This window comes from Solanum tuberosum, unplaced genomic scaffold (assembly GCF_000226075.1).
Source record: "Solanum tuberosum cultivar DM 1-3 516 R44 unplaced genomic scaffold, SolTub_3.0 scf00354, whole genome shotgun sequence".
Lineage (NCBI taxonomy): Eukaryota > Viridiplantae > Streptophyta > Magnoliopsida > Solanales > Solanaceae > Solanum > Solanum tuberosum.
The window spans coordinates 341,670-355,527 of record NW_006239278.1 but is presented as its reverse complement, the minus strand read 5'-3'; the positions used below and the strand labels follow the sequence as shown (position 1 = coordinate 355,527).

The following is a 13,858-nucleotide window of genomic DNA, read 5'->3' as shown; positions in this document are numbered from 1 at the left end:
TCCTTCTATAGTCACTTGAGAGTTGAGACAAACGCCAAAAACAATTTTTAAAAATTGTGCATATTTTTAACAATTACAAGGTGGACATAATTCTTACAATAATATTGGAATGTATAGTTGGGAATCAAAAAAAGAACAATTTAGAAAGATTTTTCTCACAAGTAATTTTCATTTTTCCTCTTTAAGACTGCACTATTTGTTCTTTCTCTCCTGTCAAAAATGTCTTCCAGATAACCTCCTTCATGGCTGGATCATGCATAACTAGATGTCCAACATTAGGTATTTCATGGTAGTTTATCCATGGAAGCCTTTCTACGACGTAACGCTGTAATATAACAGGCACAACCCAGTCTTCATCACCATGCCACAAGTGGATCGAACCATTTGAGAAAAGGTTCTTAAGATCCATAGGATCAAAATCCCATTTCCCGAAACCCACCATCATGTCACGGTGAAGGGACTCAAATACTCCTTGCTTTACAGCATATTCCTACAGATACAGATGAAAGAAACAGAAACTTTTGAGCCAACAATGCCTTATCACATATGCAATAACGTATGAACGTAATTCTTAGTTGTGTGTTACTTTAGTGATCAATTCCGCAATAACACTTTTAACTTCCCGGTCTGTATTGTTCGTCTCCCTAGTAGCAACATACTTTTCACTTTCAGATGAAAAAGTTCTTCCTCAGGAGCATAACAAACAACCCAAGACAATATACCACAGATCATAGGCACAACATACTGAGTGGGTATGGGAAGTTACCAAGTACACTACTACTTCTACTAATATGAACAGAATACAACACACTGCTAGTGGTCATAGGCAAACAAATATAAAATTGTTACTTGTATGGTTTTTTCACCCCTAGTGGTCCTTCTAACCATAAAGATATGACGCATGGGCCTAACTCAACCTCGAGGGCTAGCTCATGAGGGGAAATTTGTTCAAGTCCATATAAGGAGACAATTGTCCATCCCTCTACCGATGTGGGACTTCTTAAAACACCCTCAAAACTCAACTGGAGAGTGAACACTTATAAATGGGGGCCCAACATTGGTGAACAACAACAACTGGAACGTGAATACTTATAGATGGAGGCACAACATCGATGAACAACAAATTGGGATGGGCCTGACTCTGATATCATGAAAAAATATGGTACCTGGGCCTAACTCAATCCCAAAAGCTAGTTCATAAGAGAAGGATTGTCCAAGTCCATATATGGAGACCACCCATCCATTCCCCAACCAATATGAGACTTTTAACTCAAACACCCCCTTCACACCCAGGCCCAACTGAAGCGTGGATCAAGAGTCCACATGGGGATAGACTTGGCTCTAATACCATGTAAAGATATAGCACCTGGGCCTAACTCAACTTCAAAGTCTAACTCATGGGGGAGGTTTGTCCTAGTCCATATAAGGAGACCAATTTCTCATCCCTCTACCAATGAGGGTCTTCTTAACCGTTGAAGAATGACAAAAGTCTCATATTGGTGGTTAATAAGATGGGTAGACTCCTTATATGGACTTTGGCAATCCTCCCCTCATGAGCTAGCTTTTGGGGTGTGAGTTAGGCCTAAGACCTCATTTAACATGGTATCTGAACAGAGCCCATCTCACCTAATGTTGGGCCCCCAAAATAAAAAATTGTCCATGCACCAGATGCTAAGCACTAGGCGTGAGGTGGGACGTTGAAGAATGACAAAAGTCCCACATTGGTGGTAATGAGATGGGTAGATTCCTTATATGGACTTGGGTAATTCTCCCCTCATGGGCTAGCTTTTGGGGTGCGAGTTAGGCCTAAGACCTAATTTAACACTAAATTTTTAAAAAAATAACGAAAAAACATTTAACACGAGCAAGAATAGAACTCCAATTTACTATGAGTCGGAACGAAATTCCAAGCAATTACAAATTCTACCAGCAAATTTATTACAAGGATCAAACACATGGAAGGGATCATGAAGTGACAGCAATATAACAGTAAATTACCTTTAGTTTTTGCATTTCGTTTGCATGCTTAGCAGATCTGGAAACAACTTCTAAATCTGGGGGAGACATTTTGAGTTTTCCAGATAAAACACTATTGTACGGGAACCACTTCTGAGTGTTCCACCAGTAGACTAGCCAAGGCGCATAATGTGCAACTCGAAGTGCCCATTGGTCCTGTGTGAGCTGTAGATTGTATCCTTCTGTGGATAAATTAGCAGGAAAGCTAGGCCACCAGTAATTGACAACGGGAGCAACTAGAGCTGCTCCAGCTAACCTATTAGAACCAAAACAAGATGTAGGAAACAATAAAAAACAGAGAATACTAGAAGTCTTGCTGCTGTTGTTGAGAATAGCAATGACCAAAAGAAAGTAGTATATAAATCGTTCAGAGGGACTTTGATTTGATCAAGTCGTGTAATATCGAGGACATGACCCTAGATAGGAAGATATGGAGGTTGAGGATTAGGAAAGAAGGTTAGTAAGTAGTCGAGTATTGTCTGGGCCCCTATCAATATTATTATTACTACTCTCCTACTATCTTATTCTTCGATTCTAGTGTTACTTGTTGTTTCCTTTGCTTCAGTAACCTTACATTTTGTTGTTGCTACTTGTTCTATTTTAATTGTTTTTAGCATGGCTTTTTCGCTATTGTTTTTGTTCTACTTATTTTTTGATTCTGCTTTACTTGAGCCAAGGGTCTATCGGAAACAATCTTTTTACCTACATAAGGTAGGGGTAAGGTTGTATACACAGGAGAAACCATAAAAAAAGAAGGTTGCGTACACACTACCCTCTCCAGACCCCACTTGTGGAATTACACTTGGTATGTTGTTGTTGTTGAGTTGCGTAATACCAACAATCTACTGTAACTGTAGAACAGTTGGTTTCATGTTCGAAACGCTTTGCTATAAATCAAAGCTTCCTCTTTGTCTGTTGATTCTAAGGTCTTTTACATTGTGTGTGATAGGTTATGATAATGATGACATGTCAGATGAATGTTAAGGACAAGATCTCATGAAGCGTATCGCTCATGAAAAGTGATTTCCAGACATACCGATTAGGGATGTACTTAAGGCAACCCCAAACTGAATGACCACCCATGGAATACCCCATAACATAAAATTTTGGGCCAAGTCCGAGTTGATCAGCAAGCTCTTCCATATCCAAAGCTGTAGTTTGTATGGTTCGTTTTGGATGTGGATCGCTTTCCCCATAACCAGGTCTATCAAAAGAGACAACATACACCCCTAATTCTTCAAGTGTTTCCTAAAAAAACATCAATAAACCGTTATAATCTCAGTTCAATTATACTCAAAAAGGATGCAGAAGTACGAGTTTGACAAAGAGTTGATGACACACCAAGGATGCAATAGCTGACTCATATCTCGTAGAACCAAAGCTATGTGCATATACGACCTTATATTTGGCCGTTTCTTTGGGTACACCATGCTCCTTATAAGCCAAATGTCTTCCATACCTAAGTTTGATTCTAGGTCCGGTAACTGTTGGACCATCAGGAGAGCCACAGATTCTGGGAGGTGGAGGTAGGAGGGCTGGGAATGCCCATGCTAGACCTGAAACCAACAAGACAACTAAAACTTTCCCGAGCATACCTGAACACAACGTAGACATAACTCTTACAATATTATTGGAATATGTAGATGACATAGTGCAACCTAAGATATATACTGATGGTTTAGTTGAGAAAACAGAACATTTCTGGAAAGATTTTGCCTAGAAGGTGGCAAGGAGATGATAATGTATTTGAAAATACACTTAATAATATAAATTTCTTAAACAAGAAACTATAAAGCTGTGATCTTTTCTAGAATCCTGAACCTATAAACTCGAAATCTAGTTCTGTCTTTGCCAAGAGACATTTCATTCTCAGCCACGCAAAAACTGGCTACATTCCCACTCTAATCCTCCTCGTTCTCATAATTCTAATACTATGGTACCTCAAGGGTTCATCCAAACTTCCTCCTTCAAAAAGATTGAAGTATATACATAAGGTCAAGGTATCTTCGTATGTTTGATTTTTCGTATTTTGAAACCCCTTAGTAAAAATCATTTGCTCAATCAATGTAGTTGCATGAATCTTCTAAAACCATTCCCCACAATTCAGTAAATAGAAACTGATCAATTTGATTATTTTTATGCTAAAAGTCAACTTACTGTAACACCCTCTCCTCTTTTTAACAAAATTCTCCTCCTCTTCATATTTTTTTTTTATAATCATTATATGTGGGCCAATTTGCGCTCACCTCCACTAATTCCATACTCCCTCCGTTCCTTTTATATGTCACATTTTAAGATTGCACTTGCATTAAGAAATTAAGGAACTTTACCATTTTATCCTTATTTAATGTTTTCTTAAGTCAACTTTTCAATAAATGATGAATATGCTAGATTTCAAATATTAAAATGCATTTGGATGACTATTTAAATTTTTGAGTTTATTTTCAAAAGCAGATTTTATAGAATAGTGAATGGAGAGAGAATAATTAATCAATGTATGAAGTACTCCAATGAATATAATTACTTATTAGATTTCCCAGGTAGGTCAAAATATATATTTTCAAGGCTAATTAACTACTCTATCAAGGGTATAATAGTAAGAATATGGTAATTTACGTAATGATTTTATAAAATGACAAGTATTATAGTCCAACTATTTACAGAAGGGAATGACATATAAAAATAAAGGAAAGGAGTAGTATAGTTGTCACCTCTCTACCGTACCAACTAACTCTGTCCACTAAAGTTGCACAAAGTTAAGACAAATGAAAATAAATTAACTGGTGTTTTTGTCTCGGGGTTTGAACCTGAGACATCGTGGTTCTCAACCTAATTTATTGACTACTAAACAAGATAACAAATTGGGTGTATTCAAATTGTACAGTAACATACCTTGACTAGAATTGGAATGAAAAAAAATGGAATCTTGAAGATGATTAAATGGCTTTGTTGGGAGAATATTGAAATGTTGAGCTTTAATGAGTGAGAAGACAGATGTTTGATTGAATTTGTTAGAAGTATATAAAGATTTTGAAGAGGTCAATAATGGTGGGTGAACTACCTTTTGAATAAATGGAGACAGAAAGGAGAAACCAAATTTGGTATGAAAAGTAGTAGCGTACATTATCATTCTCATTTTGCTTTATGTTGAACTTTATAATTAAAAGGGAAAAGACATAAATTCCTCAAATTTGCTTCGAAAAATCAGTTACACACTTAAATTATCGCAATGCTCTATTACATACATATACTATTTTAAAGTGAGTTTTTTTCAAGCCCTATAACTGATGTGGCAAAAAAATAAAACAAAAATAAAAAATAGACGCATCAGTTTGAAATAAAAGTAAAAATAAATAAATTAGAATCCGTTTACCAACCCTACCGCCTACGTCTCTTCTTCTTCACACCCACTTATCATTTTCTTCTTCATTCTTTATTTTCATCTTACTTCTTTATTTTTTTTAATTCATAATTAGGTTAATTTTCATAGATTTGTTAGTGAATAATTATATTTTATCTAAAAAAGTTTCAATTGATTGTTTCTATATTTTTCCTTTTTTGATTTTGTTAAAGAAATTTTGATTGTTAATTAATTTTTGAATTTGGTGGTGATGACAACTTTATGAGTTTGGTGGTGATGGGTAATTGAAGGTGATGAAGAAAAAAAATCATATTGATAATGGTGGTGGGTAGAATTGAAGGTGATATAGTGTTGATGAATAACAAAGAAAAAAAAATTCCACATGCTTGACGTGTAATTGACTTTTGTATATTATACATTTAATAAAATGCATCATGTAATTGACCTTTATATATTATATATACATTTAATAAAATATATCTACTAAAATCTACATAGTGGATTATTTTTTAATAAAAAAAAGTTTACACCCACCTACCCTTCTCGTGGTCGTCTCCCACCACCTCCTTGTCCTATACCTCTAAACATGTATTACAGGGAAGAAAAAAATTGACAGCAAAGTACAAATCTTTTTATTATAAAAAAAATGACAAATTATTATAATCAAAGAATTGGTGTTTTCATCTAATTGCTAATGTTTAAGTAATTAGAAGTGTATTACTATAATATATATATACTTTATTGAAAGTGTATTACTATTTATTATAGTATAATATTGAGTTACATGGACCTTATTGTACTTAGCAATATTTTTAATGAATTAGACGCACATCACAAGTTTGATCTTAGCTTTATCGCAAATAAAGGCCTAGTATTAAATTAGAAATGGATAAATAATCCACCATGTTTCGAACTATGTGGTAGTAACTCTATTTCTCAATTATGAAAAAAAACTATTTTGATGTGGAAACCACAAGTTACTATTCCCTTGAAGGAGAAAATTTAGTATCTCCATGTTTTTCAAGTATTCGGTGCATAAGTAAAACAATATTATATTAACATCATAATGCATAAACATGACCCTTAACTTGACGTCAATTGACAATTATGACCTTTAACTTTGGGTGTGCACAAGTAGACACTTAAACTTGTATAAAATTGAACAAATAGACACATTCGTCCTACATGGCACCCTACGTGGCAATTTTGTGTCCTACATGTATTATGCCATGTGAGACATGTGTGTCTACTTGTTCAATTTTATACAAGTTCTAGTGCATACTTGTGCACACTCAAAGTTGGAAGGCATAGTTGTCTGTTGAAACCAAGTTAAGGGTCATGTTTATGTATTATGACTAAATGTTTTGATAAATAATTATGCAAATGGGATTTTGGGGGTAGTGGGGTGAAGAGGGGTGGGGGGGGGGTTGCTTGGTGATTGGTAGGTTATGCCATGTGAGACATGTGTGTCTACTTGTTCAATTTTATACAAGTTCTAGTGCATACTTGTGCACACTCAAAGTTGGAAGGCATAGTTGTCTGTTGAAACCAAGTTAAGGGTCATGTTTATGTATTATGCCTTATATTAACTACTTCTGAATCCCTTTAAACTTCAAGTATCTTGTTCTGTCCAAATTCTAGTTACTATGTCACCCTTTGAATAATTTACATTTCAAGACTTCTAAACAACTCTGTTGCAAATTCCAATCAAATTATAACTCCTTCATAATTTCATAAAAAATTGTGGATATTTTTTAATGGTTTGGTATTCTTACAAGATGTACATAATTCTTACAAAGAACTATTTAGAAAGATTTTGCTTAATAGATAATTTCAGTTTTCCTCTTTAAGAATGCACTATTTGTTCTTCCTCTCCAGTCAAAAATGTCTTCCAGATAACCTCATTCATGGCTGGATCATGCATAACTAGATGTCCAACATTGGGCATTTCATGGTATTGTATCCATGGAAGCCTTTCTGCAACATAACGCTGTAACATAACAGGTACAACCCAGTCTTCGTCACCATGCCACAAGTGGACCGAACCTTCACCATTTGGGAAAGGGTTCTTAAGATCCATAGGATCAAAATCCCATTTTCCGAACCCCACCATCATGTCACGGTGGAGAGACTCGAATACTCCTTGTTTTACAGCATATTCCTATAGATGAAAGGAGCAACATTTGAGTCAACAATGCCTCATCATATAATTAAGCAACAAGCATATGAACAGAACTCTTAGTTTATGTTACTTTTAGTAATCAAATACGCTAAAACGCTTTTGACTTCCTTGCCTGTATTGTTCGTCTCCCTAATAGCAGGATACGTTTAACTTCCGCTCGTAAAAGCTCTTTATCAAGAGCATAACAAAAACCACAAGAAAAAATGTTACATAATACCACAGATCATAGGCAACAACATATTCAGTGGAGTCTGGGAAGGGTAGAGTGTATGCAGACCTTACCCCTATCTCAGAGGTACAAATGTTTCCGATAGACCCTCGACTCAAGGAAAAACAGTCCAAAGAGGTCCCGAAAAAGAAGTAACGGAAGTACAAGAAACACCAGATGATAACAACAACAACAACATATAGTAACAGGACAGAAACTACATTAAAACAATACGATAATCGAGGTACAATGAACAACATATAGTAACAGAAATCAAAGGACAAGAAACTACAGGAACAATACTGCGACTACTAATATGAACAGACAGCAAGACAACGTGCTGCTAGTGGTCATAGGCAAGCAAATATATAAAAAATAAATTGTAACTTGTATGGTTTTTTCACCCCTTGTGGTCATTCTAATGTTTCACTAAGAACAGAAACATTTAAAACGAGCAGGAATAGAACTCCAATTCACTTTGAGCCGGGACGAAATTCCGAGCTATTACAAATTCTCCCAGTAAATTTATTACAAGGATCAAACACATGCAAGGGATCATGAAGTAACAGTAATCTAACAGTAAATTGTCCAAATTCAGGTAAGAAACCAATTACCTTAAGCTTTGGCCTTTTGCTTAAATGCTTAGCAGATTTGGAAACAACTTCTAAATCTTGGGGAGACATTTTGGGTTTTCCAGATATAACACTATTGCACGGGAACCACTTCTGAGTGTTCCACCAGTAGACTAGCCAAGGCGCATAATGTGCAACTCGAAGTGCCCATTGGTCCTGTGGGAGCTGTAGATTGTATCCTTCTGTGGATATATTAGCAGGAAAGTTAGGCCACCAGTAATTGACAACGGGAGCAACTAGAGCTGCTCCAGCTAACCTATTAGAACCAAAAGAAGATGTAACAAACAATCAAAAACAGAGAATACAGGAATAATAGAAGTCTTGTTGCTGTTGTTTAGAATAGCAATAACCAAAAGAAAGTAGCGTATATATCGCTCAGAGGGACTTTGATTTTATCAAGTTGTGTAATACCGAGGACATGACCCTAGATAGGAAGATATGGAGGTCAAGGATTAGGGAAGAATGTTAGTAAGTAATCGAGTATTGTCTAGTTCCCCGACCAATATTATTATTATTACTCTCCTACTGTTATATTCTTCGATTCTAGTGTTACTTATTGTTTCCTTTGCTTCAGTTACCGTACATTTTGTTGTTGCTACTTGTTCTATTTTAATTGTTTTTAGCATGGCTTTTTCGCTACTGTATTTGTTCCACTTATTTTTTTGATTCTGCTTTACCTGAGTCGAGTGTCTATCGGAAACAATCTTTTTATCTACATAAGGTAGGGGTAAGGTTGCATATACACTACCCTCTCCAGACCCCACTTGTGGGATTCTACTGGGTATGTTGTTGTTGTTGAGTTGTGTAATACCGAGATCTACACTGCTTCGGTTATACCTCTCTTACCTTTCAGGAGAAGATGGCAAGCAGTTAAGTGAAACAACAATCTGCTATATTTGTAGAACAGTTGGTTTCATGTTCAAAATGCTTTGCTATAAATCAAAACTTCCTCCTCGTTTGTTAATTCTAAGGTCTTTTACATTTTATGTCTGACAAGTTATGATAATGATGACATGTCAGTTGAATGTTAAGGATAAGATCTCATGAAGCATATCATTCATGAAAAGTGATTTCCATACATACCGATTAGGGATGTACTTAAGGCAACCCCAAACTGAATGACCACCCATGGAATACCCCATAACATAAAATTTAGGGCCAAGTCCGAGTTGATCAGCAAGCTCTTCCATATCCAAAGCTGTAGTTTGTATGGTTCGTTTTGGATGTGGATCGCTTTCCCCATAACCAGGTCTATCAAAAGAGACAACATATGCCCCTAATTCTTCAAGTGTTTCCTGAAAGAAACATCGATAAGCCGTTATAATCTCAGGTCAATTATACTCAAAAAGGATGCATAAGAACAAGTTTGACAAAGAGTTGATGACATACCAAGGGTGCAACAGCTGAATCATATTTGGTAGCACTAAAGCTATGTGCATATACGACCTTATATTTGGCCGTTTCTTTGGATACACCATGCTCCTTATAAGCCAGATGTCTTCCATCCCTAAGTTTGATTCTAGGTCCGGTAACTGTTGGACCATCAGGAGAACCACAGATTCTGGGAGGTGGAGGTTGGAGGGCTGGGAATGCCCATGCCAAACCTGCAATCAACAAGACAACTAAAACTTTCCCGAGCATACCTGAACATAAGATAGACATGACTCTTACAATATTATAGGAATACGTAGACGACATAGTGCAACCTAGGATATATACTGATGGCTTAGTTGAAAAAAAAAAGAATATTTTTACAAAGAATTTGCTTACAAGGAGATTTCAGCTGTTATATGACGATAAAGAAGAAAAAAAGAAAGATGGCAAGGTGATGATATGAAGAAATGAATGTGGTATACACAACTGAAAGGCAAATGAACAAAGATACATCAGAGCCAAATGCTTACAGGTCAATTCACTTTTATTTGGTTGGTTTTATGGTTGGTGTCTGGTTTTGACTTATTTGGCTAACCTCAACCTATCTACGGGTTCTGTAGAATTCAGTAACTTTGGCTCAAACACTGTATTTGTATTTAAAAGTTTTTTAGACTAGTCCCACTAAGGTGGTGAGGAAACTTACTTCCGAGAGAGCAGCTTTCGCCTCGGTAATTACCTAACGAGAGAGAGCCGATGCAAATGGAATTCACTTAATATACATACACATATAAACTCAAAATCCTAGTTCAGTCTCTGCCAAGAGTCATTTCATTCTCTCATCCACGCAACAACGGGCTACATTCCCACTCTAATCCCCTTTCTTCTCATAATTCAAATGCTACATTGTAGTGAATCAATCAATTAATCAACTACGCCTCAATCTTAAACTAGTTGACCTCATTTGCATTGTCAGAGCTACGATACCACAAGGGATTCATCCAAAACTCCTTCGTCAAAAACTACAGTGTATATATAAGGTCAAAGTATCTTCGTATGTTTGATTTTTCATATTCTGAATCTCATCCCCCGAGTAAAAATCTTTGGCTCAATCAATGTAATTGCACGAATCTTCTATAAACATTCCCCTCACTTCAGTGGACAAAAGGAACTGATCAATTCGACTATTTCTATATTAAATCACCCTGTGCTTCCATGTGACCAAGAGGTCACGGGTACAAGCTTTGGAAACAACCTCTGGCAGAAATGCAAAGTAAGATTGCGTACAATAGGCCCTTGTTGTCGGGCTCTTCCCCAGACCCTGCACATAGCGGGAGCTTTAGTGCACTGTAGTGCCCTTTTTTAAATATGCTAAAACACCCTCTCCTCTTTTTAACAAAAATCTCTTCCTCTTTAATTTACCAGTTTACGCACACCTCGATTAATTTCACAGGATACTTGTAAGTTAGTCACCTCCCCACCAGCAACAAGTAGTAAGTAACTCCGTCCACCAAAGTTAAGACAAATAGAAAGAAGGCATAATACATAAATGTGCCCTTTAACTTGGCCTCATTTTACGTTTATGTCCTTCAATTTTGGATATGCACGAGTAAACACTTAAACTTGTATAAAGTAGAACAAGTAAACGCACGAGTCCTACATGGCACAATACACGTAGGACACCACATAGGACAAAAAATGACATGTAGGATGCCATGTAGGACATGTGTGTCTATTTGTTCAACTTTATACAAGTTTAAGTGTCTACTTGTGCACACCAAAAGTTGAAGGGTATAAATGTGATTTGAAGCCAAGTTAAAGGGAATATTTATGTATTATGCCTAGAAAGAAATTAGCTAGTGTTTTTGTCTCGGGATTTGAACCTGAGACATCATAATTCTCAAACTACTTTATTGACCAGTGAGCCACACACTTGGTGCCCTCCTCTTCATAATATTCTCAAAGGATTATAGCAACAAAAAAAAATTGAATCTTGATTTCACTTTCAAGATAAACAATGCACAGATTATAAAATAAATAAGAAAAGAACAAAATTACAAATTGGGTGTATTCAAATTGTACAGCAACATACCTTGACTAGAATTGGAATGACAAAAAATGGAATCTTGAAGATGATTCAATCCCTTCTTTGGGTTGAATTTGAACTTGTTAGAACTGTATAAAGATTTTGCAGAGGTCAACAATGTTGGGGTTTGAATAAATGGAGACACATAGAAACCAAAACTTGTAGGAAAAGTAGTGGCAAACATTTCGTAATGGTTGGTCCACCAACTACAACTTTAGTAGATCCTTAAAATGGATACTCCATGATATACGAAATATTCGATATTTGTATTTAAGTTCGATTAAATTTGAGTTTGTGAAATTTAAACTTAAAGACTTCTGATTAAGAATGAGGAACTACTTATCACTCTGCTGATTACGAGCAACATTTTTTAAATTTTTTGTTTTTGTTTTTCATGTAGTGTCTAATACCCACATTTGAGTCCGACTACATTCAGATTCACATCAAAAAATCTCACATTTGGGAGTAAAGCACTCCCTAATAAAGACTAGTACTTCATATCCAAGGGGACTCAAATCCGAGACATCTAATTAAGAATAAAGAGTATTTACCACTCTATTACCACATTTAGTGTTTCAAAGTTAGAGGGCATAAATGTTAGCTAAAGTCACGTTGAAGAGCATATTTATGTATTAAGTCTACTATAAACAAGTATATCATATTAAATTTAGTGAAACTTAATTTTTAGGTGCAAATTACTTAATAATTTTTGGAATGCCCTATTAAATTTCATTTACCACATAGTCTCTTGGTGATATTTAACAAAGAATTCTTTTTTATGCATAATTTTAATGGTTAACTTGTATCAAACTAATAATAATCAATAATCGATATAGTTATAGAGTTAGAAATAATTGTAATTTTAATCTTAAAAGTCTTTAAGAAATAAAGAGGGAAGCAATTCAAAACAATTAAAAAAAAGAAGAAGGTATAATTAGGCAATGGACAAGAAAATTATTGTAGCCTTCAAATATGTATAAACGGATTCATAATTTAGGATTAATATACCATGTGATTACTCTATATGAGATGAATTGCTGTTTTCTTAATTGTGATTACACAAATATTTTTGGCTTATTTTTAAATATATTTGGTATTTTATTGTACAATCTCTAATGATCATGAAGTCAGTGTTCTAAATTGGAATTTAAAATTACTTATAAATGCTTTGACTCTTATATTTCAAAGTTCATAACTCCTTTTGGAATTATTCATAATATGTGTCTATTCTGGGCAGAGTTAATAGGATTTTAGAGATCATTTGAATTTTCTTCGATAGAAGATTTATTATTTATATTTGATTAAAATTAATTTTATGTATATATAAATATAATAGATGTTAAATTTAATTTGATTTTTTTGTCCGATTATAATGTTATATTTTGAACGCTCTTAATACTATAAAGTTATGGCTCAATATTCCTATTAAGTTTCTTTCTTTTGATATCTCTCAAAAAGAATTTAAAACAAGTCATATAAACGTAACACATACAAAAAAAAAAAATTGGTATTATATATTATAAAAAATTAAAAATTATAATTTTGATCTATTGTCTGATCTGATTTTGCTATCGATTAAGTTTTATCAACAACCTTTTGGCAAAGTTTCAACCCGGCCATATTTATCGGGACAAAGCCAGACACGATTGCAACATACATCCATAATGTGATAGCATGCATTATTAGCGACTGTAACATCAGAATTTGTGTGTTCTATTATAGATTTGGCTCGCATAACCTCAACTCCAATCAATTCAGGTCAGTGGCGGAGCTAGGATTTTAAATAAGGGGTTCAAAATTTGAAGAACTAAACACACGAACTTAATCGAATGGGGTTCGACATCTATTATATATACATAAAAAATAATTTTAACCATATATAAATAGTAATATTTTTCGCCGAAGGGGGTTAATAATTAATGTTCATAACTCATAACATTTTAATGGAGATATGATCCAATATAGTCTGGTCAAGATTTGAAATAATAATAATGGTATATAT

At 34.9% G+C, this 13,858-nt stretch overlaps 2 protein-coding genes across 5 annotated transcripts; both read right to left on the bottom strand.

The window, feature by feature from the left end:
* Positions 1-7: 7 nt before the first annotated feature.
* LOC102603800 (uncharacterized) lies at positions 8-5,172 on the bottom strand. Of its 2 annotated transcripts, none has more exons than XM_015315285.1 (5): positions 4,909-5,172; positions 3,358-3,572; positions 3,053-3,264; positions 1,999-2,272; positions 8-490 (listed from the first exon to the last, which is right to left on the bottom strand). In XM_015315285.1, the coding sequence occupies exons 1-5, from the start codon at positions 5,150-5,152 to the stop codon at positions 182-184; spliced, it is 1,254 nt and encodes a 417-aa protein (XP_015170771.1). In that variant the 5' UTR covers positions 5,153-5,172; the 3' UTR covers positions 8-181. The 2 variants fall into 2 exon arrangements, with proteins under 2 accessions (XP_015170771.1, XP_006361467.2); XM_006361405.2 differs by having other exon boundaries at positions 9-490; positions 3,358-3,611.
* Positions 5,173-7,081: 1,909 nt separating this feature from the next.
* Positions 7,082-12,061, bottom strand: LOC102603000 (uncharacterized). Of its 3 annotated transcripts, none has more exons than XM_006361401.2 (5): positions 11,863-12,061; positions 9,789-10,042; positions 9,483-9,694; positions 8,382-8,655; positions 7,082-7,538 (listed from the first exon to the last, which is right to left on the bottom strand). In XM_006361401.2, exons 1-5 carry the CDS (start codon positions 12,038-12,040, stop codon positions 7,224-7,226), a joined length of 1,233 nt encoding a protein of 410 aa, XP_006361463.1. In that variant the 5' UTR covers positions 12,041-12,061; the 3' UTR covers positions 7,082-7,223. The 3 variants fall into 3 exon arrangements, with proteins under 3 accessions (XP_006361463.1, XP_015170772.1, XP_006361464.1); XM_015315286.1 differs by having other exon boundaries at positions 9,846-10,042; XM_006361402.2 differs by having other exon boundaries at positions 9,789-10,003.
* Positions 12,062-13,858: the final 1,797 nt, after the last annotated feature.